This window comes from Pleurodeles waltl, chromosome 12 (assembly GCF_031143425.1).
Source record: "Pleurodeles waltl isolate 20211129_DDA chromosome 12, aPleWal1.hap1.20221129, whole genome shotgun sequence".
NCBI classification, from domain to species: Eukaryota; Metazoa; Chordata; class Amphibia; order Caudata; family Salamandridae; genus Pleurodeles; species Pleurodeles waltl.
In genome coordinates, this window is record NC_090451.1 from 36,959,844 (window position 1) to 36,983,556 (window position 23,713).

Below are 23,713 nucleotides of genomic sequence, written 5' to 3' on the forward strand. Positions count from 1 at the left end.
AGAAATCCAACATTCTTGACAGACTGCACTACCCTTTAAAATCACACGCCCAAATAAAATCATGCCATCTAACTCAGCTGTTCCAAGTAAAGAGAATATGTACAGCACATGTTGTCCAAGTTCAGTTGCTCCCAATTAATTTGGTACAACATTAACGTCCTTGTGAAGCCTTGGGAGGGAGCTGGGAAACAAGAACCACCTACTTTAAAGGCAGTTTGAAAATTAAACAAATAAAACATTAAACTCATCTTAACAAATTAAATCATTAGCAAACAGATGGCTACTCTTTGCAAGGAGTCACATTAGGGAACCAGTTACACACACACACACACACACACACACACACACACACACACACACACACACACACACACACACACACACACACACACACACACACACACACACACACACACACACACACACACACACACACACACACACACACACACACACACACTGAAAGCACAAAGACTGCTTAAAGAGGTTTCTGGGACCAGCCACCCAAATATCTGCAACATATTCTGCCAATTCTCCAGGAGCTGACTTTTAACCATCTAACCAAAATAATATCCAACCAGATATATAAGACCATACATGATTATGAAACAGATAAAACACTTGAACAGTGATCTACCTGATTCTTTGAAAGTTCTGTAAAATCGGTCCATTTAATTTAATACACATCAAACCTGGTACAGCCATGCATAGATGATAACTAAATTCAAAGTGGTTTAACAGATACTGCGTGAAAATACCAAATTTGAACACAAATTCGAAGAATAGAATGTTCCAGTTACAAAAACTCACTGTCTAAAAGTGAGCAAAAACATTTGATGTTTTGAAACATTTTATTCGAATGGGAAATGAGGCCAATATACCTTGAGTCTCTAACAGATTCTGCACCACCTCTTCCAGACCGACCAGGTAAATAAACTCATTGTTGGCTGCACTTGGCAGGAAGTTCATCTCTGGGGCAGGGGGTTTGGGGGGTGGGATCTCTAGCAAAGTCTTCTCCAGCTGCTTGCGCAGTGCAAGTTTGTCTGCTGCTTGCCTGCTGGCAGGTGAGAAATTGGAGTTCACTATAGAGGAGATTGTTGTCGTAGCGTTGCTGGATGTCACCGTTGTACCTTTTATTGAATTTGGAGAAGCCTGAAAATATAAAGGATGGAAGATAATTTTGATGGGAACATTAAAAAGAAATATTAAACAATTGCTGTGTTCCAAAAAGACACCGCAGGGTGGCATGCTGGGTCGTGCTTCAAAGTGGACACTCCTTACATGTTTGAATCCAGCTACAATACAACACTTGACTCTTCGACTCATAACTTGTATAATATACCCAACCCCTCTGCTCACACCAAAGCAGCACATGTGGCAACCTTGTGTGTGGCAAGCTGGGCCCACTGTTGATGCCTAGCTCTCCTTACATTACACCATAGTGGTTTTTCATTTTATTTTAATGTGGTAACTTATTAGTGGCTGGGTGGAAAGCATATATTTGCCACGGGTTCAGCTTAAGCTCAGAGAACAAACTGGGTCGAAATATAGAAAAGGGGACTAATGCTATGTACACGAGTTTCATATTGGTTAGTGTCACAACTTATCGTACCCTAAACAAATTAGTTTACTTACCTTCAGTAAGTCTTACCCCGATGGAGATCTCATCTTCCTGTACATTACTCACAAAAGTACTTTTTGAGAGTCTTACTGGACCATAATATTTTCACCAAATCAACATTCTGGTGGTGCAAAGGAAATCATCCTAAGAACAATGCATAAGTCTCCCCAGAAGCTAAGTCCCAGCTCCACGAAGCAGAATCAAGAATATCCTTTCCCATCCCCCCCCAAAAAAAATCCTCGCTCCAGAAAAGTCTCAATAAATAGAATACCACGATGAAAAATGTAACAAAAAAAATACACACACATAAGGGGGCAGAGCAGAGTGATAAGCAGTTTACTAAAATATTAATTACCCGTCAGAAATAACATTTTTGAAGGTAGAAAATTATTTTTTTACTGGATAAGTCTTACTGCAGATTCCTCCTCTAAATACTCCCAGACACGCTAGCTTGGACGCTGGATGAACTAGCCAAATAGCAGACCAAGTGCTTATGAAAGAACTAGACTAAAATAGCCTTATTTTTACAGTGTGGCCTATATATTGTAAAATGATGTAATAATTACCATGTAGCCACCTGCCAGATATCAAGCACAATAGATCCTTGGCAAAATAAAGTGGCTGCGCAAATGATAACTTGCGTTGGGGCCCTTTTACGCCAGTTCATACCACATTCCAAGGCAGAGTAAAATTTGCACGCACACTGTTTGCTTTGTTGTTGTCTGATCGTTCTCTATGCATAAGGAACTCTGACAATTGGTCATGGCCTCTGCAAGTAAATTCAGTCTTCATTTTAGAGTGCAGAGGTAAAACCCAGAGCATCCAGCTATTTTCAGCAAACATAATATATTCAAAAGAAACACCGTGTAAGAAAGTATAATGCAGGGAAATCCCCACACTTCTCAACAGAGTGTGCACAAGGGACAGATTGCTTTCAGTCACAGCTCACTAGCTAGGTTCATGCTTTGCAAGTACTTGTAGATAAATACAAACTAAACATCAATAACTTTAATAAGCAAGAACAAAGTGGCATAGTGAGCTCGTCAAGAGAATTAGAATTTAATTAAAAGCCCAAACAGGGGCAGAGAAATGCTATTTATCCTGTATGCATCTGTTCGCAACATGAAGGGCTGTAGACCTGCATGCTCTGCATACTCCTGCCATCTAGTGTTGCCATCGGACATGTGCAGTTTGTTTTCTTCAAAGAAGCTTTGCAAGTAATGAGGTGTCCGTGGACAATGCACATGGGCACCCACTCCATGTTATCTTGTTTTTCCCATAGCCTGTGAGGGTACGTATGGAGTGGTAAGTGAACCTAGATGGAGAGTGAGGCCTTGAGTCTCCTAAATCAGGTGGCAGCAATTGAACCTCTGTCGACGTCGACTATCTTGTCCCTTGATATCAGCGGTATATGCAACGACCACTGTTTTTCTTTCAACGTTGTACGGTCTAAGTGCCTCAACGTCAATCCCTTAGACTTCCATGTCGATGAATGTCTCTTGACTGTTGACGGTGAGAAAGATGGCAATACATGTTGACATCAACAAGTGTTTGTGGCCGCAGACCTAGACGACGTAGATAATGAAAATGTCACTTACCCAGTGTACATCTGTTCGTGGCATCAGTCGCTGGAGATTCACATGTTCTGCATAGCTCGCCATCTGGTGTTGGGTCGGAGTGTTACAAGTTGTTTTTCTTCGAAGAAGTCTTTCGAGTCACGGGACCGAGTGACTCCTCCTTCTGTCTCCATTGCGCATTGACACTTACAGGGTTCAGTTCTTGGTCCAAGGTAGCCCACCGTTGGGGGTTCAGAGCAACCCCAAAGTCACCACACCAGCAGCTCAGGGCCGGTCAGGTGCAGAGTTCAAAGTGGTGCCCAAAACACATAGGCTAGAATGGAGAGAAGGGGGTGCCCCGGTTCCGGTCTGCTTGCAGGTAAGTACCCGCGTCTTCGGAGGGCAGACCAGGGGGGTTTTGTAGGGCACCGGGGGGGACACAAGCCCACACAGAAATTTCACCCTCAGCAGCGCGGGGGCGGCCGGGTGCAGTGTAGAAACAGGCGTCGGGTTCGCAATGTTAGTCTATGAGAGATCTCGGGATCTCTTCAGCGCTGCAGGCAGGCAAGGGGGGGTTCCTCGGGGAAACCTCCACTTGGGCAAGGGAGAGGGACTCCTGGGGGTCACTTCTCCAGTGAAAGTCCGGTCCTTCAGGTCCTGGGGGCTGCGGGTGCAGGGTCTCTCCCAGGCGTCGGGACTTTGGATTCAAAGAGTCGCGGTCAGGGGAAGCCTCGGGATTCCCTCTGCAGGCGGCGCTGTGGGGGCTCAGGGGGGACAGGTTTTGGTACTCACAGTATTAGAGTAGTCCTGGGGTCCCTCCTGAGGTGTTGGATCTCCACCAGCCGAGTCGGGGTCGCCGGGTGCAGTGTTGCAAGTCTCACGCTTCTTGCGGGGAGCTTGCAGGGTTCTTTCAAGGCTGCTGGAAACAAAGTTGCAGCCTTTCTTGGAGCAGGTCCGCTGTCCTCGGGAGTTTCTTGTCTTTTCGAAGCAGGGGCAGTCCTCAGAGGATGTCGAGGTCGCTGGTCCCTTTGGAAGGCGTCGCTGGAGCAGGATCTTTGGAAGGCATGAGACAGGCCGGTGAGTTTCTGGAGCCAAGGCAGTTGTCGTCTTCTGGTCTTCCTCTGCAGGGGTTTTCAGCTAGGCAGTCCTTCTTGTAGTTGCAGGAATCTAATTTTCTAGGGTTCAGGGTAGCCCTTAAATACTAAATTTAAGGGCGTGTTTAGGTCTGGGGGGTTAGTAGCCAATGGCTACTAGCCCTGAGGGTGGGTACACCCTCTTTGTGCCTCCTCCCAAGGGGAGGGGGTCACAATCCTAACCCTATTGGGGGGATCCTCCATCTGCAAGATGGAGGATTCCTAAAAGTTAGAGTCACCTCAGCTCAGGACACCTTAGGGGCTGTCCTGACTGGCCAGTGACTCCTCCTTGTTGCTTTCTTTGTTCCCTCCAGCCTTGCCGCCAAAAGTGGGGGCCGTGGCCGGAGGGGGCGGGCAACTCCACTAAGCTGGAGTGCCCTGCTGGGCTGTGACAAAGGGGTGAGCCTTTGAGGCTCACCGCCAGGTGTCACAGCTCCTGCCTGGGGGAGGTGTTAGCATCTCCACCCAGTGCAGGCTTTGTTACTGGCCTCAGAGTGACAAAGGCACTCTCCCCATGGGGCCAGCAACATGTCTCTGGTGTGGCAGGCTGCTGGAACTAGTCAGCCTACACAGACAGTCGGTTAAGTTTCAGGGGGCACCTCTAAGGTGCCCTCTGGGGTGTGTTTTGCAATAAAATGTACACTGGCATCAGTGTGCATTTATTGTGCTGAGAAGTTTGATACCAAACTTCCCAGTTTTCAGTGTAGCCATTATGGTGCTGTGGAGTTCGTGTAAAACAGACTCCCAGACCATATACTCTTATGGCTACCCTGCACTTACAATGTCTAAGGTTTTGTTTAGACACTGTAGGGGCACAGTGCTCATGCACTGGTACCCTCACCTATGGTATAGTGCACCCTGCCTTAGGGCTGTAAGGCCTGCTAGAGGGGTGTCTTACCTATACTGCATAGGCAGTGAGAGGCTGGCATGGCACCCTGAGGGGAGTGCCATGTCGACTTACTCATTTTGTTCTCACTAGCACACACAGGCTTGTAAGCAGTGTGTCTGTGCTGAGTGAGGGGTCTCTAGGGTGGCATAAGACATGCTGCAGCCCTTAGAGACCTTCCTTGGCATCAGGGCCCTTGGTACTAGAATGAAAATGTCACTTACCCAGTGTACATCTGTTCGTGGCATCAGTCGCAGTAGATTCGCATGTTCTGCAATAGCTCGCCATCTGGTGTTGGGCCGGAGTGTTACAAGTTGTTTTTCTTCGAAGAAGTCTTTCGAGTCACGGGACCGAGTGACTCCTCCTTTTGTCTCCATTGCGCATGGGCGTCGACTCCATCTTCGATTGTTTTTCCCCGCAGAGGGTGAGGTAGGAGTTGAATTGTAGTAATAGTGCCCATGCAATGGAGTGACTAAGTATGCACCTATTTAAGGTTGAGATGATACATATATAAATAATTGAAGGTAACTTCCAAACTGCTACAGGCTCCCGGGGAGGCGGGTGGGCACATGCGAATCTACTGCGACTGATGCCACGAACAGATGTACACTGGGTAAGTGACATTTTCAGTTCGATGGCATCTGTCGCTGTAGATACGCATGTTCTGCATAGACTAGTAAGCAGTTATTTTCCCAAAAGCGGTGGATCAGCCTGTAGGAGTGGAAGTAGTCTGAAATAATGTCCTTAATACAGCTTGACCTACTGTGGCTTGTTGTGCGGATAACACGTCTACACAGTAGTGCTTGGTGAATGTGTGAGGCGTAGACCATGTGGCTGCCTTACATATTTCTTGCATTGGGATGTTTCCTAGAAAGGCCATGGTAGCACCTTTCTTTCTGGTTGAGTGTGCCCTTGGTGTAATGGGCACCTGTCGTTTAGCTTTAAGGTAGCAGATTTGGATGCATTTAACTATCCATCTGGCTATACCTTGTTTTGAAATTGGGTTTCCTGCATGAGGTTTTTGAAATGCAATAAAGAGTTGTTTAGTCTTTCTGATGTTCTTTGTTCTGTCAATGTAATACATTAATGCTCTTTTGACATCTAATGTATGTAGTGCCCTTTCAGCTACGGTATCTGGCTGTGGAAAGAACACTGGAAGTTCCACTGTTTGATTTAGATGGAACGGTGAAATAACCTTTGGCAAAAATTTAGGATTGGTCCTTAGGACGACTTTATTTTTGTGTAGTTGTATAAAAGGTTCCTGTATAGTAAACGCCTGAATCTCGCTTACTCTTCTCAGGGAAGTAATGGCGATGAGAAATGCCACCTTCCAGGTTAGGAACTGTATGTCGCAGGAGTGCATGGGTTCAAAAGGTGGACCCATAAGTCTAGTTAGGACAACATTTAGGTTCCATGAAGGAACAGGTAGTGTTCTTGGTGGTATAATTCTCCTAAGGCCCTCCATGAATGCTTTAATGACTGGTATTTTATATAGGGAAGTTGAATAGGTAGTCTGCAGGTATGCAGATATTGCTGCAAGGTGAATCTTAATGGAAGAGAAAGCTAGGTTAGATTTTTGTAAGTGAAGCAAGTAACCCACTACATGTTCTGGAGTTGTGTGTAATGGTTGTATTTGATTAATATGGCAGTAGCAAACAAACCTCTTCCATTTACTTGCATAGCAGTGCCTGGTGGATGGCCTTCTTGCTTGTTTTATGACTTCCATACATTCTTGGGTAAGTTGTAAGTGCCCGAATTCTAGGATTTCAGGAGCCAGATTGCTAGATTCAGCGATGCTGGATCTGGGTGTCTGATCTTTTGGTTGTGCTGTGTCAACAGATCTGGCCTGTTGGGCAATTTGATGCAGGGTACCACTGATAGGTCTAGCAGCGTTGTGTACCAGGGTTGCCTTGCCCAAGTTGGTGCTATCAATATGAGTTTGAGTTTGCTTTGACTGAGTTTGTTTACCAGGTAAGGAAGGAGAGGGAGAGGAGGAAAAGCGTAAGCAAATATCCCTGACCAGTTCATCCATAGGGCATTGCCTTGGGATTGTTTGTGTGGGTATCTGGATGCGAAGTTTTGGCATTTTGCGTTCTCCCTTGTCGCAAACAAGTCTATCTGAGGTGTTCCCCAGAGTTTGAAATAAGTGTTCAGTATTTGGGGGTGAATTTCCCATTCGTGGGCCTGTTGGTGATCTCGAGAGAGATTGTCTGCGAGTTGATTTTGTATCCCTGGTATAAACTGTGCAATTAGGCGAATTTGGTTGTGAATTGCCCAATGCCAAATTTTTTGTGCTAGCAGGCTTAACTGCGTGGAGTGCGTCCCTCCCTGCTTGTTTAGATAATACATTGTTGTCATGTTGTCTGTTTTGACGAGAATGTATTTGTGAACTATTATTGGTTGGAAAGCTTTTAGTGCTTGAAAAACTGCTAGAAGTTCTAGGTGATTGATATGCAGTTTTGTTTGATGTACGTTCCATTGTCCTTGTATGCTGTGTTGATTGAGGTGTGCTCCCCACCCTGTCATGGAAGCATCTGTTGTTATTACGTATTGTGGCACTGGGTCTTGGAAAGGCCGCCCCTTGTTTAAATTTATGTTGTTCCACCACAGAAGCGAGAGGTAAGTTTGGCGGTCTATTAACACCAGATCTAGAAGGTGACCCTGTGCTTGAGACCACTGTGATGCTAGGCATTGTTGTAAGGGCCTCATGTGCAGTCTTGCGTTTGGGACAATGGCTATGCATGATGACATCATGCCTAGGAGTTGTAATACCATCTTTGCCTGTATCTTTTGTGTTGGATACATGCGTTGTATGATGGTGTTGAAATTTTGAATTCTTTGTGGACTTGGAGTGGCTACTCCTTTTGATGTGTCTATTATGGCTCCCAGGTATTGTTGTACCTTGCGTGGCAGAATTTTGGATTTTGTGAAATTGACGGTGAACCCTAGTTTGAAGAGGGTTTGTATGATATGATTTGTGTGATTTGAGCACTCTATTAACGAATGGGCCTTGATTAGCCAGTCGTCTAGATATGGGAACACATGTATTTGCTGCCTTCTTATGTGTGCTGCGACTACTGCTAGACATTTGGTAAAGACTCTTGGTGCGGTTGTTAATCCGAAAGGCAGTACCTTGAATTGGTAATGTATTCCTTTGAATACAAACCTTAGGTATTTCCTGTGCGATGGGTGTATTGGTATATGGAAATAAGCATCCTTGAGGTCTAAAGTTGCCATGTAGTCGTGCAGTTTTAGCAATGGCAATACTTCTTGTAGTGTGACCATGTGGAAGTGGTCTGATTTGATGAAAGTGTTCACTACTCTGAGGTCTAGGATTGGTCTCAGCGTTTTGTCCTTCTTTGGTATCAGAAAGTACAGTGAGTAAACTCCTGTGTTTATTTGTGTGTTTGGCACTAATTCGATTGCATTCTTTTGCAATAGTGCCTGCACTTCTATCTCCAGGAGATTGGAATGGTGTGTTGTTAAATTTTGTGCTTTTGGTGGTATGTTTGGAGGGAATTGTAGAAATTCTATGCAATAACCATGTTGGATAATTGCTAGAACCCAAGTGTCTGTAGTGATTTCCTCCCATGCTTTGTAATAATGACCTATTCTTCCCCCCACTGGTGTTGTGTGGAGGGGGTGAGTGACATGTGAGTCATTGTTTAGTAGTAGGGGTTTTGGGGCTTTGAAATCTCCCTCTATTTCTAGGGAATTGCCCTCCTCTATATTGTCCCCGAAAACCTCCTCTATACTGTCCCTGGTAAGTGGACGGTGTTGCTTGTGAGGTGCTGGCTTGTGTGCTTTGACCCCGAAACCCCCCTCGAAAGGGCGTTTTACGGAATGTGCTGTAATTCCCTCTGCTCTGCGGGGAGTAGAGTGCGCCCATGGCTTTGGCAGTGTCCGTATCTTTTTTGAGTTTCTCAATCGCTGTGTCCACTTCTGGACCTAACAGTTCTTTTTCATTAAAAGGCATATTGAGAACTGCTTGATGAATCTCTGGTTTAAATCCAGACGTTCGGAGCCATGCATGCCTTCTGATAGTTACAGATGTATTAATTGTCCGTGCAGCTGTATCTGCAGCGTCCATGGAGGAACGTATCTGGTTGTTGGAGATGGTCTGTCCCTCCTCAACCACTTGTTTTGCCCTATTTTGGAAGTCTTTGGGCAGATGTTCAATGAGATGTTGCATCTCGTCCCAGTGGGCTCTGTCATAGCGCGCAAGTAGTGCCTGGGAGTTCGCGATGCGCCACTGGTTTGCAGCTTGTGCTGCGACTCTCTTACCAGCTGCATCGAACTTGCGGCTTTCTTTATCTGGGGGTGGTGCATCTCCAGATGTGTGAGAGTTGGCCCTTTTCCTAGCTGCTCCTACAACAACAGAGTCTGGTGGCAGCTGTGTTGTGATGAAAACCGGGTCCGTAGGAGGCGGCGTATACTTTTTTTCCACCCTTGGTGTGATTGCCCTACTTTTGACCGGGTCCTTAAATATGTCTTTTGCGTGCCGGAGCATACCAGGGAGCATAGGCAGGCTTTGGTAGGAGCTGTGGGTGGAGGAGAGTGTGTTGAACAAGAAATCATCCTCGACCTGTTCTGAGTGGAGGCTTACGTTGTGAAATTGTGCTGCTCTAGCCACCACCTGAGAGTACGCGGTGCTGTCTTCTGGTGGAGATGGTTTTGTAGGGTATGCCTCCGGGCTGTTATCTGACACTGGGGCGTCGTATAGGTCCCATGCGTCCTGATCTTGGTCACCCTGGCTCATGGTGGTGTGAGCTGGGGAGTGTGATGGCGTTTGTGCTGGTGAAACGTTAATCACGGGCGGAGGAGAGGGTGGTGGTGTAACTCTTTTCACCACTTTTGGTTGTGGTGCTTGTTCCGTCTGGAACTCCAACCTTCTCTTTCTCCTAATGGGGGGGAAGGGTGCTTATTTTTCCTGTCCCCTGCTGAATGAAGATACGCTTTTGCGTATGGTCCACATCAGTTGCTTGTAGCTCTTCCTCAAACCTATGCTTTTGCATTTGGGAGGTTAGCGAGTGCTCTTCTGTATAAGAGCCTGAAGCTGGGTCGCTTGCAGTTTGTTTCGGCATCGAAACTTTGCCTGCGTGTTTTTTCGGCTCCGATGTGACTTTTTTCCTTTTCGGGGCCGAAACCTCTCGGCGTCGATCTGTTTCGGTGCCGCTGTCTCGGCGTCGAGCCGTGTCCACACCGGCATCTCGGTGTCGAGGCTTGTCTCCAGCACTTTCTCGGTCCCGAGAAGGCTGCGTGCCGGTGTCTCGACCGGAGTCGGACGATCTCGGCACTGTTTGGGCCTTTTTCGGTGCCGACGGTCGGTCACCGAATTAATGGGTCGAGCCATGGCCTGGTGGCAGTGGCGTCCCCTGGGCCTTGTAAATGTTTCTTTGTGTGGTTTTCGACGTCTTACTCACGGTTTGTGTATCGTCGAATCCTTCGGAGTCTGAGTCTTGGATCGAGAAGGTACCTTCCTCTTCCTGCTCCTCGAACTCTCGGTGGGCTGTCGGCGCGGACGCCATTTGAAGTCTTCTGGCTCGACGGTCTCGGAGTGTTTTTCGGGACCGGAACGCACGACAGGCCTCGCAGGTGTCTTCGCTGTGCTCAGGTGACAGGCACAGGTTGCAGACCAAGTGTTGGTCTGTGTAGGGGTATTTATTGTGGCATTTGGGGCAGAAACGGAACGGGGTCCGTTCCATCGGCGTTCTTCAGCACGCGGTCGGGCCGACCAGGCCCCGACGGAGGATCGAAAAACTACCCCGAAGGGCACCGGAGCTCTTCGATCTTCGATGCGGTGTGGAATCTAAGTACGCCGATCCCGAACGCAACAATACCGACGAAAATCTTCCGAAATTAACTATTTTTTCCGTTCCGAAACTCGGAGCGACAGGAACACGTCCGAACCCGATGGCGGAAAAAAAACAATCGAAGATGGAGTCGACGCCCATGCGCAATGGAGACAAAAGGAGGAGTCACTCGGTCCCGTGACTCGAAAGACTTCTTCGAAGAAAAACAACTTGTAACACTCCGGCCCAACACCAGATGGCGAGCTATTGCAGAACATGCGTATCTACAGCGACAGATGCCATCGAACGTACCAGTTACAAGGGACTTATCTGAATGCCAGGGTGTGCCAATTGTGGATACAATGGTACATTTTAGGTGAAGGAACACTGGTGCTGGGGCCTGGTTAGCAGGGTCCCAGCACTCTTCTCAGTCAAGTCAGCATCAGTATCAGGCAAAAAGTGGGGGGGGTAACTGCAACAGGGAGCCATTTCTTTACACACTCCGACCCAACACCAGATGGCGAGCTATGCAGAACATGTGTATCTACAGCGACAGATGCCATCGAACACAATGTTTTCTTGCCCTCATCGGTGACGGCGATGGGAGTTTGATGCTGGGTGACATGTGTTCTTCAATGTTGGGTGATGAGATGACCCCCCCCACCTTCGGACTGTCTTTGACGAACAAACAGGTATCTTTTCCATTCTCGACGCCATAACTCTACGTTAACTGGGGCGGTCTTGGCTTGTCTCTCAAAAGCTCTTCCTCTGTGGGGAGTTTTATGGATGAGAAGGGGGTTCTTTTGAGTTAGATAGATGATCTCCAAGGCCTCTTGGTAAACCAACTGTTCCTCTCTCCTGGAGTCCATGCAGCCTCATCTTGTCTCTGTCCCTTAGAGTGCATCTGGAGAGCAACAAAACAACACAGTATGGGCCAGTCTGAGCTGCATTCTTCCCAAAGGACAGTTACTTCACAGAGAGTGAATGCATTACTGACCAAAATAAAATTTAGATTTCTGTCAGAAAAACTGGTCTCTATCCTCCGGGTACTAAGGATATTGAAAAGATTGACTTGAAATGATTTGAAAATGTGTTGCCCGACAGATCTGTCAAAAAAGCAGAGCTCAGTGCTCCAGGATCCTAACAGTAGAAGTCGGAAATATGAACTGACCTGTCACCTATGATGCATGATGGGATACATAGGGTACCGTGAGGTTCTTAAAGGTAGTGTCAGTTATCTCAGTTATTCTTTGAATGGCATCCTACTGGCCAACAATGTCTCTCATTCCCTTTCTTTTTCCTTTTATCTAAAGATTTGTGGAAGATTTCTATGGTCATTTTTCTTTCAATGACCTGAGTTTTAGTAACTGAATATTTGTATAAAATTAAAAAGTAAGATGGCCATTTTAGCCTTTTATATAGGCTGCAGCGATATGGAAAATGTCACTTACCCAGTGTACATCTGTTCGTGGCATGTAGTGCTGCAGATTCACATGCTATGCATTGCTTCCGCCATCTAGTGTTGGGCACGGAGTGTTACAAGTTGTTTTTCTTCAAAGAAGTCTTTTTGGAGTCACAGGATCGAGTGACTCCTCTTCTCGGTCATACTGCGCATGGGCATCGACTCCATTGTTAGATTGTTGTCCCACTTAAGGGTGTAGGAAGGAGTGATAGAGTAAGAATATAAATGTTTAAAAATAGGAAGTAAAATAGATGTTCATGTAAATGTATATACATACTGTAGGAAGTTGGCTCTGTATGTGCTATTTCAAAGTAAGGAATAGCATGCACAGAGTCCAAGGGTTCCCCTTAGAGGTAAGATAGTGGCAAAAAGAGATAATACTAATGCTCTATTTTGTGGTAGTGTGGTCGAGCAGTAGGCTTATCCAAGGAGTAGTGTTAAGCATTTGTTGTACATACACACAGGCAATAAATGAGGAACACACACTCAGACAAATCCAGCCAATAGGTTTTGTTATAGAAAAATATATTTTCTTCGTTTATTTTAAGAACCACAGGTTCACATTCTACATGTAATATCTCATTTGAAAGGTATTGCAGGTAAGTACTTTAGGAACTTTGAATCATTACATTAGCATGTATACTTTTTACATAAAACACAAATAGCTGTTTTAAAAGTGGACAGTGCAATTTTTACAGTTCCTGGGGGGAGGTAAAGTAATGTTAGTTTTAACAGGTAAGTAAGTCACTTACAGGTTTCAGTTTTGGGTCCAAGGTAGCCCACCGTTGGGGGTTCAGAGCAACCCCAAAGTTATCACACCAGCAGCTCAGGGCCGGTCAGGTGCAAAGGTCAAAAGAGGTGCCCAAACCACATAGGCTATAATGGAGAGAAGGGGGTGCCCCGGTTCTAGTCTGCCAGCAGGTAAGTACCCGCGTCTTCGGAGGGCAGACCAGGGTTTTTTTTTAGGGCACCGGGGGGGGGACACGAGTCAGCACAAAAAGTACACCCTCAGCGGCGCGGGGGCAGCCGGGTGCAGTGTGGGAACACGCGTCGGGTTTCCAATAGTTTCCTATGGGAGACCAAGGGGTCTCTTCAGCGATGCAGGCAAGGGGGGGGGGGCTCCTCGGGGTAGCCACCACCTGGGCAAGGGAGAGGGCCTCCTGGGGGTCACTCCTGCACCAGAGTTCCGTTCCTTCAGGTGCTGGGGGCTGCGGGTGCAGGGTCTTTTCCAGCCGTCGGGAAATGGAGTTCAGGCAGTCGCGGTCAGGGGGAGCCCCGGGATTCCCTCTGCAGGCGTCGCTGTGGGGGCTCAGGGGGGACAACTTTGGTTACTCACAGTCTTGGAGTCGCCGGAGGGTCCTCCCTGAGGTGTTGGTTCTCCACCAGTCGAGTCGGGGTCGCCGGGTGCAGTGTTGCAAGTCTCACGCTTCTTGCGGGGAGTTGCAGGGGTCTTTAAATCTGCTCCTTGAAACAAAGTTGCAGTTCTTTTGGAGCAGTGCCGCTGTCCTCTGGAGTTTGTCTTTCTTGAAGCAGGGCAGTCCTCAGAGGATTCAGAGGTCGCTGGTCCCTTGGAAAGCGTCGCTGGAGCAGGTTTCTTTGGAAGGCAGGAGACAGGCCGGTAAGTCTGGGGCCAAGGCAGTTGGTGTCTTCTGTTCTTCCTCTGCAGGGGTTTTTCAGCTCAGCAGTCCTCTTCTTCTTGTAGTTTCAGGAATCTAAATTCTTAGGTTCATGGAAGCCCTTAAATACTAAATTTAAGGGCGTGTTTAGGTCTGGGGGGTTAGTAGCCAATGGCTACTAGCCCTGAGGGTGAGTACACCCTCTTTGTGTCTCCTCCCAAGGGGAGGGGGTCACATCCCTAATCCTATTGGGGGAATCCTCCATCTGCAAGATGGAGGATTTCTAAAAGTTAGTCACTTCAGCTCAGGACACCTTAGGGGCTGTCCTGACTGGCCAGTGACTCCTCCTTGTTGTTCTCATTATTTTCTCCGGCCTTGCCGCCAAAAGTGGGGGCCGTGGCCGGAGGGGGCGGGCAACTCCACTAGCTGGAGTGTCCTGCGGTGCTGGCACAAAGAGGTGAGCCTTTGAGGCTCACCGCCAGGTGTGATAGCTCCTGCCTGGGGGAGGTGTTAGCATCTCCACCCAGTGCAGGCTTTGTTACTGGCCTCAGAGTGACAAAGGCACTCTCCCCATGGGGCCAGCAACATGTCTCGGTTGTGGCAGGCTGCTGGAACCAGTCAGCCTACACAGATAGTCGGTTAAGGTTTCAGGGGGCACCTCTAAGGTGCCATCTGGGGTGTATTTTACAATAAAATGTACACTGGCATCAGTGTGCATTTATTGTGCTGAGAAGTTTGATACCAAACTTCCCAGTTTTCAGTGTAGCCATTATGGTGCTGTGGAGTTCGTGTTTGACAGACTCCCAGACCATATACTCTTATGGCTACCCTGCACTTACAATGTCTAAGGTTTGGCTTAGACACTGTAGGGGCACAGTGCTCATGCACTGGTGCCCTCACCTATGGTATAGTGCACCCTGCCTTAGGGCTGTAAGGCCTGCTAGAGGGGTGTCTTACCTATACTGCATAGGCAGTGAGAGGCTGCATGGCACCCTGAGGGGAGTGCCATGTCGACTTACTCATTTTGTTCTCACTAGCACACACAAGCTGGTAAGCAGTGTGTCTGTGCTGAGTGAGGGGTCTCCAGGGTGGCATAAGACATGCTGCAGCCCTTAGAGACCTTCCCTGGCATCAGGGCCCTTGGTACCAGAGGTACCAGTTACAAGGGACTTACCTGGATGCCAGGGTGTGCCAATTATGGATACAAAAGTACAGGTTAGGGAAAGAACACTGGTGCTGGGGCCTGGTTAGCAGGCCTCAGCACACTTTCAATTCAAAACATAGCATCAGCAAAGGCAAAAAGTCAGGGGGTAACCATGCCAAGGAGGCATTTCCTTACACATACGTACAAATAAGAAAACTGCAACTACAGGCTGTAGGAAGTTGGCTCTGTATGTGCTATTTCAAAGTAAGGAATAGCATGCACAGAGTCCAAGGGTTCCCCTTAGAGGTAAAATAGTGGTAAAAATAGATAATACTAATGCTCTATTTTGTGGTAGTGTGGTCGAGCAGTAGGCTTATCCAAGGAGTAGTGTTAAGCATTTGTTGTACATACACATAGACAATAAATGAGGTACACACACTCCGAGACAAATCCAGCCAATAGGTTTTTGTATAGAAAAATATCTTTTCTTAGTTTATTTTAAGAACCACAGGTTCAAATTCCACATGTAATATCTCATTCGAAAGGTATTGCAGGTAAGTACTTTAGGAACTTCAAATCATCAAAATTGCATGTATACTTTTCAAGTTATTGACAAATAGCTGTTTCAAAAGTGGACACTTAGTGCAATTTTCACAGTTCCTGGGGGAGGTAAGTTTTTGTTAGTTTTACCAGGTAAGTAGGACACTTACAGGGTTCAGTTCTTGGTCCAAGGTAGCCCACCGTTGGGGGTTCAGAGCAACCCCAAAGTCACCACACCAGCAGCTCAGGGCCGGTCAGGTGCAGAGTTCAAAGTGGTGCCCAAAACACATAGGCTAGAATGGAGAGAAGGGGGTGCCCCGGTTCCGGTCTGCTTGCAGGTAAGTACCCGCGTCTTCGGAGGGCAGACCAGAGGGGTTTTGTAGGGCACCGGGGGGGACACAAGTCCACACAGAAATTTCACCCTCAGCAGCGCGGGGGCGGCCGGGTGCAGTGTAGAAACAAGCGTCGGGTTTTCAATGTTAGTCTATGAGAGATCTCGGGATCTCTTCAGCGCTGCAGGCAGGCAAGGGGGGGATTCCTCGGGGAAACCTCCACTTGGGCAAGGGAGAGGGACTCCTGGGGGTCACTTCTCCAGTGAAAGTCCGGTCCTTCAGGTCCTGGGGGCTGCGGGTGCAGGGTCTCTCCCAGGCGTCGGGACTTTAGGTTCAAAGAGTCGCGGTCAGGGGAAGCCTCGGGATTCCCTCTGCAGGCGGCGCTGTGGGGGCTCAGGGGGGACAGGTTTTGGTACTCACAGTATCAGAGTAGTCCTGGGGTCCCTCCTGAGGTGTTGGATCGCCACCAGCCGAGTCGGGGTCGCCGGGTGCAGTGTTGCAAGTCTCACGCTTCTTGCGGGGAGCTTGCAGGGTTCTTTAAAGCTGCTGGAAACGAAGTTGCAGCTTTTCTTGGAGCAGGTCCGCTGTCCTCGGGAGTTTCTTGTCTTTTCGAAGCAGGGGCAGTCCTCAGAGGATGTCGAGGTCGCTGGTCCCTTTGGAAGGCGTCGCTGGAGCAGGATCTTTGGAAGGCAGGAGACAGGCCGGTGAGTTTCTGGAGCCAAGGCAGTTGTCGTCTTCTGGTCTTCCGCTGCAGGGGTTTTCAGCTAGGCAGTCCTTCTTCTTGTAGTTGCAGGAATCTAATTTTCTAGGGTTCAGGGTAGCCCTTAAATACTAAATTTAAGGGCGTGTTTAGGTCTGGGGGGTTAGTAGCCAATGGCTACTAACCCTGAGGGTGGGTACACCCTCTTTGTGCCTCCTCCCAAGGGGAGGGGGTCACAATCCTAACCCTATTGGGGGAATCCTCCATCTGCAAGATGGAGGATTTCTAAAAGTTAGAGTCACCTCAGCTCAGGACACCTTAGGGGCTGTCCTGACTGGCCAGTGACTCCTCCTTGTTATTCTCATTATTTTCTCCGGCCTTGCCGCCAAAAGTGGGGCCTGGCCGGAGGGGGCGGGCAACTCCACTAGCTGGAGTGTCCTGCTGGGTTGGCACAAAGGAGGTGAGCCTTTGAGGCTCACCGCCAGGTGTGACAATTCCTGCCTGGGAGAGGTGTTAGCATCTCCACCCAGTGCAGGCTTTGTTACTGGCCTCAGAGTGACAAAGGCACTCTCCCCATGGGGCCAGCAACATGTCTCGGTTTGTGGCAGGCTGCTAAAACTAGTCAGCCTACACAGGTAGTCGGTTAAGTTTCAGGGGGCACCTCTAAGGTGCCCTCTGGGGTGTATTTTACAATAAAATGTACACTGGCATCAGTGTGCATTTATTGTGCTGAGAAGTTTGATACCAAACTTCCCAGTTTTCAGTGTAGCCATTATGGTGCTGTGGAGTTCGTGTTTGACAGACTCCCAGACCATATACTCTTATGGCTACCCTGCACTTACAATGTCTAAGGTTTTGTTTAGACACTGTAGGGGTCCCCTGCTCATGCACTGGTACCCTCACCTATGGTATAGTGCACCCTGCCTTAGGGCTGTAAGGCCTGCTAGAGGGGTGTCTTACCTATACTGCATAGGCAGTGAGAGGCTGGCATGGCACCCTGAGGGGAGTGCCATGTCGACTTACTCGTTTTGTCCTCACTAGCACACACAAGCTGGTAAGCAGTGTGTCTGTGCTGAGTGAGAGGTCTCCAGGGTGGCATAAGACATGCTGCAGCCCTTAGAGACCTTCCTTGGCATCAGGGCCCTTGGTACTAGAGGTACCAGTTACAAGGGACTTATCTGGATGCCAGGGTCTGCCAATTGTGGATACAAAAGTACAGGTTAGGGAAAGAACACTGGTGCTGGGGCCTGGTTAGCAGGCCTCAGCACACTTTCAATTGTAAACATAGCATCAGCAAAGGCAAAAAGTCAGGGGGCAACCATGCCAAGGAGGCATTTCCTTACACAACCCCCCCCCAAACGAAAGAGGATGAGACTAACCTTTCCCAAGAGAGTCTTCATTTTCTAAGTGGAAGAACCTGGAAAGGCCATCTGCATTGGCATGGGCAGTCCCAGGTCTGTGTTCCACTATAAAGTCCATTCCCTGTAGGGAGATGGACCACCTCAACAGTTTAGGATTTTCACCTTTCATTTGCATCAGCCATTTGAGAGGTCTGTGGTCAGTTTGAACTAGGAAGTGAGTCCCAAAGAGGTATGGTCTCAGCTTCTTCAGGGACCAAACCACAGCAAAGGCCTCCCTCTCAATGGCACTCCAACGCTGCTCCCTGGGGAGTAACCTCCTGCTAATGAAAGCAACAGGCTGGTCAAGGCCATCATCATTTGTTTGGGACAAAACTGCCCCTATCCCATGTTCAGAGGCATCAGTCTGCACAATGAACTGCTTAGAATAATCTGGAGCTTTGAGAACTGGTGCTGAGCACATTGCTTGTTTCAGGGTGTCAAAGGCCTGTTGGCAGTCCACAGTCCAGTTCACTTTCTTGGGCATTTTCTTGGAGGTGAGCTCAGTGAGGGCTGTCACAATGGATCCATATCCCTTCACAAACCTCCTGTAGTACCCAGTCAAGCCAAGGAATGCCCTGACTTGAGTCTGGGTTTTTGGAGCTACCCAGTCCAGAATGGTCTGGATCTTGGGTTGGAGTGGCTGAACTTGGCCTCCACCTACAAGGTGTCCCAAGTAAACCACAGTTCCCTGCCCTATCTGGCATTTGGATGCCTTGATAGAGAGGCCTGCAGATTGCAGAGCCTTCAAAACCTTCCTCAGGTGGACCAGGTGATCCTGCCAGGTGGAGCTAAAGACAGCAATATCATCAAGATAAGCTGTGCTAAAGGACTCCAAGCCAGCAAGGACTTGATTCACCAACCTTTGGAAGGTGGCAGGGGCATTCTTTAAACCAAAGGGCATAACAGTAAACTGATAATGCCCATCAGGTGTGGAGAATGCTGTCTTTTCTTTTGCTCCAGGTGCCATTTTTATTTGCCAGTACCCTGCTGTCAAGTCAAAGGTACTTAGAAATTTGGCAGCACCTAATTTATCAATGAGCTCATCAGCTCTTGGAATTGGATGGGCATCTGTCTTGGTGACAGAATTGAGCCCTCTGTAGTCCACACAAAACCTCATCTCTTTCTTTCCATCTTTGGTGTGAGGTTTGGGGACTAAGACCACTGGGCTAGCCCAGGGGCTGTCAGAGCGCTCAATCACTCCCAATTCCAGCATCTTGTGGACTTCCACCTTGATGCTTTCCTTAACATGGTCAGACTGTCTAAAGATTTTGTTCTTGACAGGCATGCTGTCTCCTGTGTCCACATCATGGGTACACAGGTGTGTCTGACCAGGGGTTAAGGAGAAGAGTTCAGGAAACTGTTGTAGGACTCTCCTACAATCAGCTTGCTGTTGGCCAGAGAGGGTGTCTGAGTAGATCACTCCATCTACTGTACCATCTTTTGGGTCTGATGACAGAAGATCAGGGAGAGGTTCACTCTCTGCCTCCTGATCCTCATCTGTTACCATCAACAGATTGACATCAGCCCTGTCGTGGAAGAGCTTAAGGCGGTTTACATGGATCACCCTCTTGGGGCTCCTGCTTGTGCCCAGGTCCACCAGGTAGGTGACCTGACTCTTCCTTTCTAGTACTGGGTAAGGGCCACTCCATTTGTCCTGGAGTGCCCTGGGAGCCACAGGCTCCAGAACCCAGACTTTCTGCCCTGGTTGGAACTCAACCAGTGCAGCCTTTTGGTCATACCAAAACTTCTGGAGTTGTTGGCTGGCCTCAAGGTTTTTGGTTGCCTTTTCCATGTACTCTGCCATTCTAGAGCGAAGGCCAAGTACATAGTCCACTATGTCCTGTTTAGGCTCATGGAGAGGTCTCTCCCAGCCTTCTTTAACAAGGGCAAGTGGTCCCCTTACAGGATGACCAAACAGAAGTTCAAAGGGTGAGAACCCTACTCCCTTCTGTGGTACCTCCCTGTAAGCTAAAAGCAGACATGGCAGGAGGACATCCCATCTCCTTTTGAGTTTTTCTGGGAGCCCCATGATCATGCCTTTTAATGTCTTGTTGAATCTCTCAACTAAGCCATTAGTTTGTGGATGGTAAGGTGTAGTGAATTTATAAGTCACTCCACACTCATTCCACATGTGCTTTAGGTATGCTGACATGAAGTTGGTACCTCTGTCAGACACCACCTCCTTAGGGAAACCCACTCTGGTAAAGATACCAATGAGGGCCTTGGCTACTGCAGGGGCAGTAGTCGACCTAAGGGGAATAGCTTCAGGATACCTGGTAGCATGATCCACTACTACCAGGATATACATATTTCCTGAGGCTGTGGGAGGTTCCAGTGGACCAACTATGTCCACACCCACTCTTTCAAAGGGCACCCCCACCACTGGAAGTGGAATGAGGGGGGCCTTTGGATGCCCACCTGTCTTACCACTGGCTTGACAGGTGGGGCAGGAGAGGCAAAACTCCTTAACCATGTTGGACATATTGGGCCAGTAGAAGTGGTTGACTAACCTCTCCCACGTCTTGGTTTGTCCCAAATGTCCAGCAAGGGGAATGTCATGGGCCAATGTTAGGATGAACTCTCTGAACAGCTGAGGCACTACCACTCTCCTAGTGGCACCAGGTTTGGGGTCTCTGGCCTCAGTGTACAGGAGCCCATCTTCCCAATAGACCCTATGTGTTCCATTTTTCTTGCCTTTGGACTCTTCAGCAGCTTGCTGCCTAAGGCCTTCAAGAGAGGGACAGGTTTCTTGTCCCTTACACAGCTCTTCCCTTGAGGGTCCCCCTGGGCCTAAGAGCTCAACCTGATAAGGTTCAAGCTCCAAAGGCTCAGTTCCCTCAGAGGGCAGAACTTCTTCCTGAGAAGAGAGGTTCCCTTTCTTTTGCTGTGCTGCAGTTGGTTTCCCAACTGACTTTCCTGTTCTCTTGGTAGGCTGGGCCATTTTTCCAGACTCCAGCTCTACTTTTTCACCCTGTGCCTTGCATTGTGCTCTTGTTTTCACACACACCAGTTCAGGGATACCCAGCATTGCTGCATGGGTTTTTAGCTCTACCTCAGCCCATGCTGAGGACTCCAGGTCATTTCCAAGCAGACAGTCCACTGGGATATTTGAGGAGACCACCACCTGTTTCAGGCCATTGACCCCTCCCCATTCTAAAGTAACCATTGCCATGGGATGTACTTTTCTCTGATTGTCAGCGTTGGTGACTGTGTAAGTTTTTCCAGTCAGGTATTGGCCAGGGGAAACCAGTTTCTCTGTCACCATGGTGACACTGGCACCTGTATCCCTCAGGCCCTCTATTCTAGTCCCATTAATTAAGAGTTGCTGTCTGTATTTTTGCATGTTAGGCGGCCAGACAGCTAGTGTGGCTAAATCCACCCCACCCTCAGAAACTAGAGTAGCTTCAGTGTGGACCCTGATTGGCTCTGGGCACACTGTTGATCCCACTTGGAGACTAGCCATACCAGTGTTACCTGGATGGGAGTTTGGAGTGGAACCTTTCTTGGGACAGGCCTTGTCTCCAGTTTGGTGTCCATGCTGTTTACAGCTATGACACCAGGCCTTTTTGGGATCAAAGTTTTTACCCTTGTACCCATTGTTTTGTGAAGAGGCTCTGGGCCCACCCTCCTGTGCAGGTTTTTGGGGGCCTGTAGAAGACTCTTTACTATTTTTAGTTTTGGTTGTCTCATCACCCTTCTGCTGGGGAGTCTTTGTGACCCCTTTCTTTTGGTCACCCCCTGTTGAAGTCTTGGACACCCTTGTCTTGACCCAATGGTCCGCCTTCTTTCCCAATTCTTGGGGAGAAATTGGTCCTAGGTCTACCAGATGCTGATGCAGTTTATCATTGAAACAATTACTTAACAGGTGTTCTTTCACAAATAAATTGTACAGCCCATCATAATTACTTACACCACTGCCTTGAATCCAACCATCTAGTGTTTTCACTGAGTAGTCAACAAAGTCAACCCAGGTCTGGCTCGAGGATTTTTGAGCCCCCCTGAACCTAATCCTGTACTCCTCAGTGGAGAATCCAAAGCCCTCAATCAGGGTACCCTTCATGAGGTCATAAGATTCTGCATCTTGTCCAGAGAGTGTGAGGAGTCTATCCCTACACTTTCCTGTGAACATTTCCCAAAGGAGAGCACCCCAGTGAGATCTGTTCACTTTTCTGGTTACACAAGCCCTCTCAAAAGCTGTGAACCATTTGGTGATGTCATCACCATCTTCATATTTAGTTACAATCCCTTTGGGGATTTTCAACATGTCAGGAGAATCTCTGACCCTATTTATGTTGCTGCCACCATTGATGGGTCCTAGGCCCATCTCTTGTCTTTCCCTCTCTATGGCTAGGATCTGTCTTTCCAAAGCCAATCTTTTGGCCATCCTGGCTAACTGGATGTCCTCTTCACTGGAGTTATCCTCAGTGATTTCAGAGTTGTTGGTCCCTCCTGTGAGGGAACCAGCATCTCTGACTATTATTTGTGGAGTCAGGGCTTGAGAAGCCCTGCTCTCCCTAAGTAGGACTGGAGGGGGGGAATTTCCCTCCAAGTCACTATCTTCATCCTCTGAGTTGCCATCCTCAGAGGGGTTGGCCTTTTCAAACTCTGCCAAAAGCTCCTGGAGCTGTACTTTGGTAGGTTTGGGGCCCATTGCTATTTTCTTTAGTTTACAGAGTGACCTTAGCTCTCTCATCTGTAGATGGAGGTAAGGTGTGGTGTCGAGTTCCACCACATTCACATCTGTGCTAGACATTTTGCTTCTAAAAGTTGGAATACTTTTTAAGAATCTACAACTGGTTCTAGAATCTAATTCAAACTTTTACCAACTTTTAAACTCTAAAAGAAATGCTAAACAGGATCTAACACAAGGCCCTAGCAGGTCTTTTAAGAATTTAGAAAACTTTTCAAATTGCAAAAATCAATTTCTAATGACAATTTTGGAATTTGTCGTGTGATCAGGTATTGGCTGAGTAGTCCAGCAAATGCAAAGTCTTGTACCCCACCGCTGATCCACCAATGTAGGAAGTTGGCTCTGTATGTGCTATTTCAAAGTAAGGAATAGCATGCACAGAGTCCAAGGGTTCCCCTTAGAGGTAAAATAGTGGTAAAAATAGATAATACTAATGCTCTATTTTGTGGTAGTGTGGTCGAGCAGTAGGCTTATCCAAGGAGTAGTGTTAAGCATTTGTTGTACATACACATAGACAATAAATGAGGTACACACACTCAGAGACAAATCCAGCCAATAGGTTTTTGTATAGAAAAATATCTTTTCTTAGTTTATTTTAAGAACCACAGGTTCAAATTCCACATGTAATATCTCATTCGAAAGGTATTGCAGGTAAGTACTTTAGGAACTTCAAATCATCAAAATTGCATGTATACTTTTCAAGTTATTGACAAATAGCTGTTTCAAAAGTGGACACTTAGTGCAATTTTCACAGTTCCTGGGGGAGGTAAGTTTTTGTTAGTTTTACCAGGTAAGTAGGACACTTACAGGGTTCAGTTCTTGGTCCAAGGTAGCCCACCGT

At 47.8% G+C, this 23,713-nt stretch overlaps 1 protein-coding gene across 6 annotated transcripts in view; it reads right to left on the reverse strand.

Moving 5' to 3' along the window:
* Positions 1 to 23,713, reverse strand: part of GATAD2A (GATA zinc finger domain containing 2A) — a 268,346-nt gene that overhangs the window by 52,884 nt on the left and 191,749 nt on the right. For all 6 annotated transcript variants that reach the window (XM_069215732.1, XM_069215734.1, XM_069215733.1 and 3 more), the window contains one exon: positions 882 to 1,152. In XM_069215732.1, the coding sequence (XP_069071833.1) occupies positions 882 to 1,152 (271 nt within the window). The remainder of the gene's footprint in view (positions 1 to 881; positions 1,153 to 23,713) is intronic.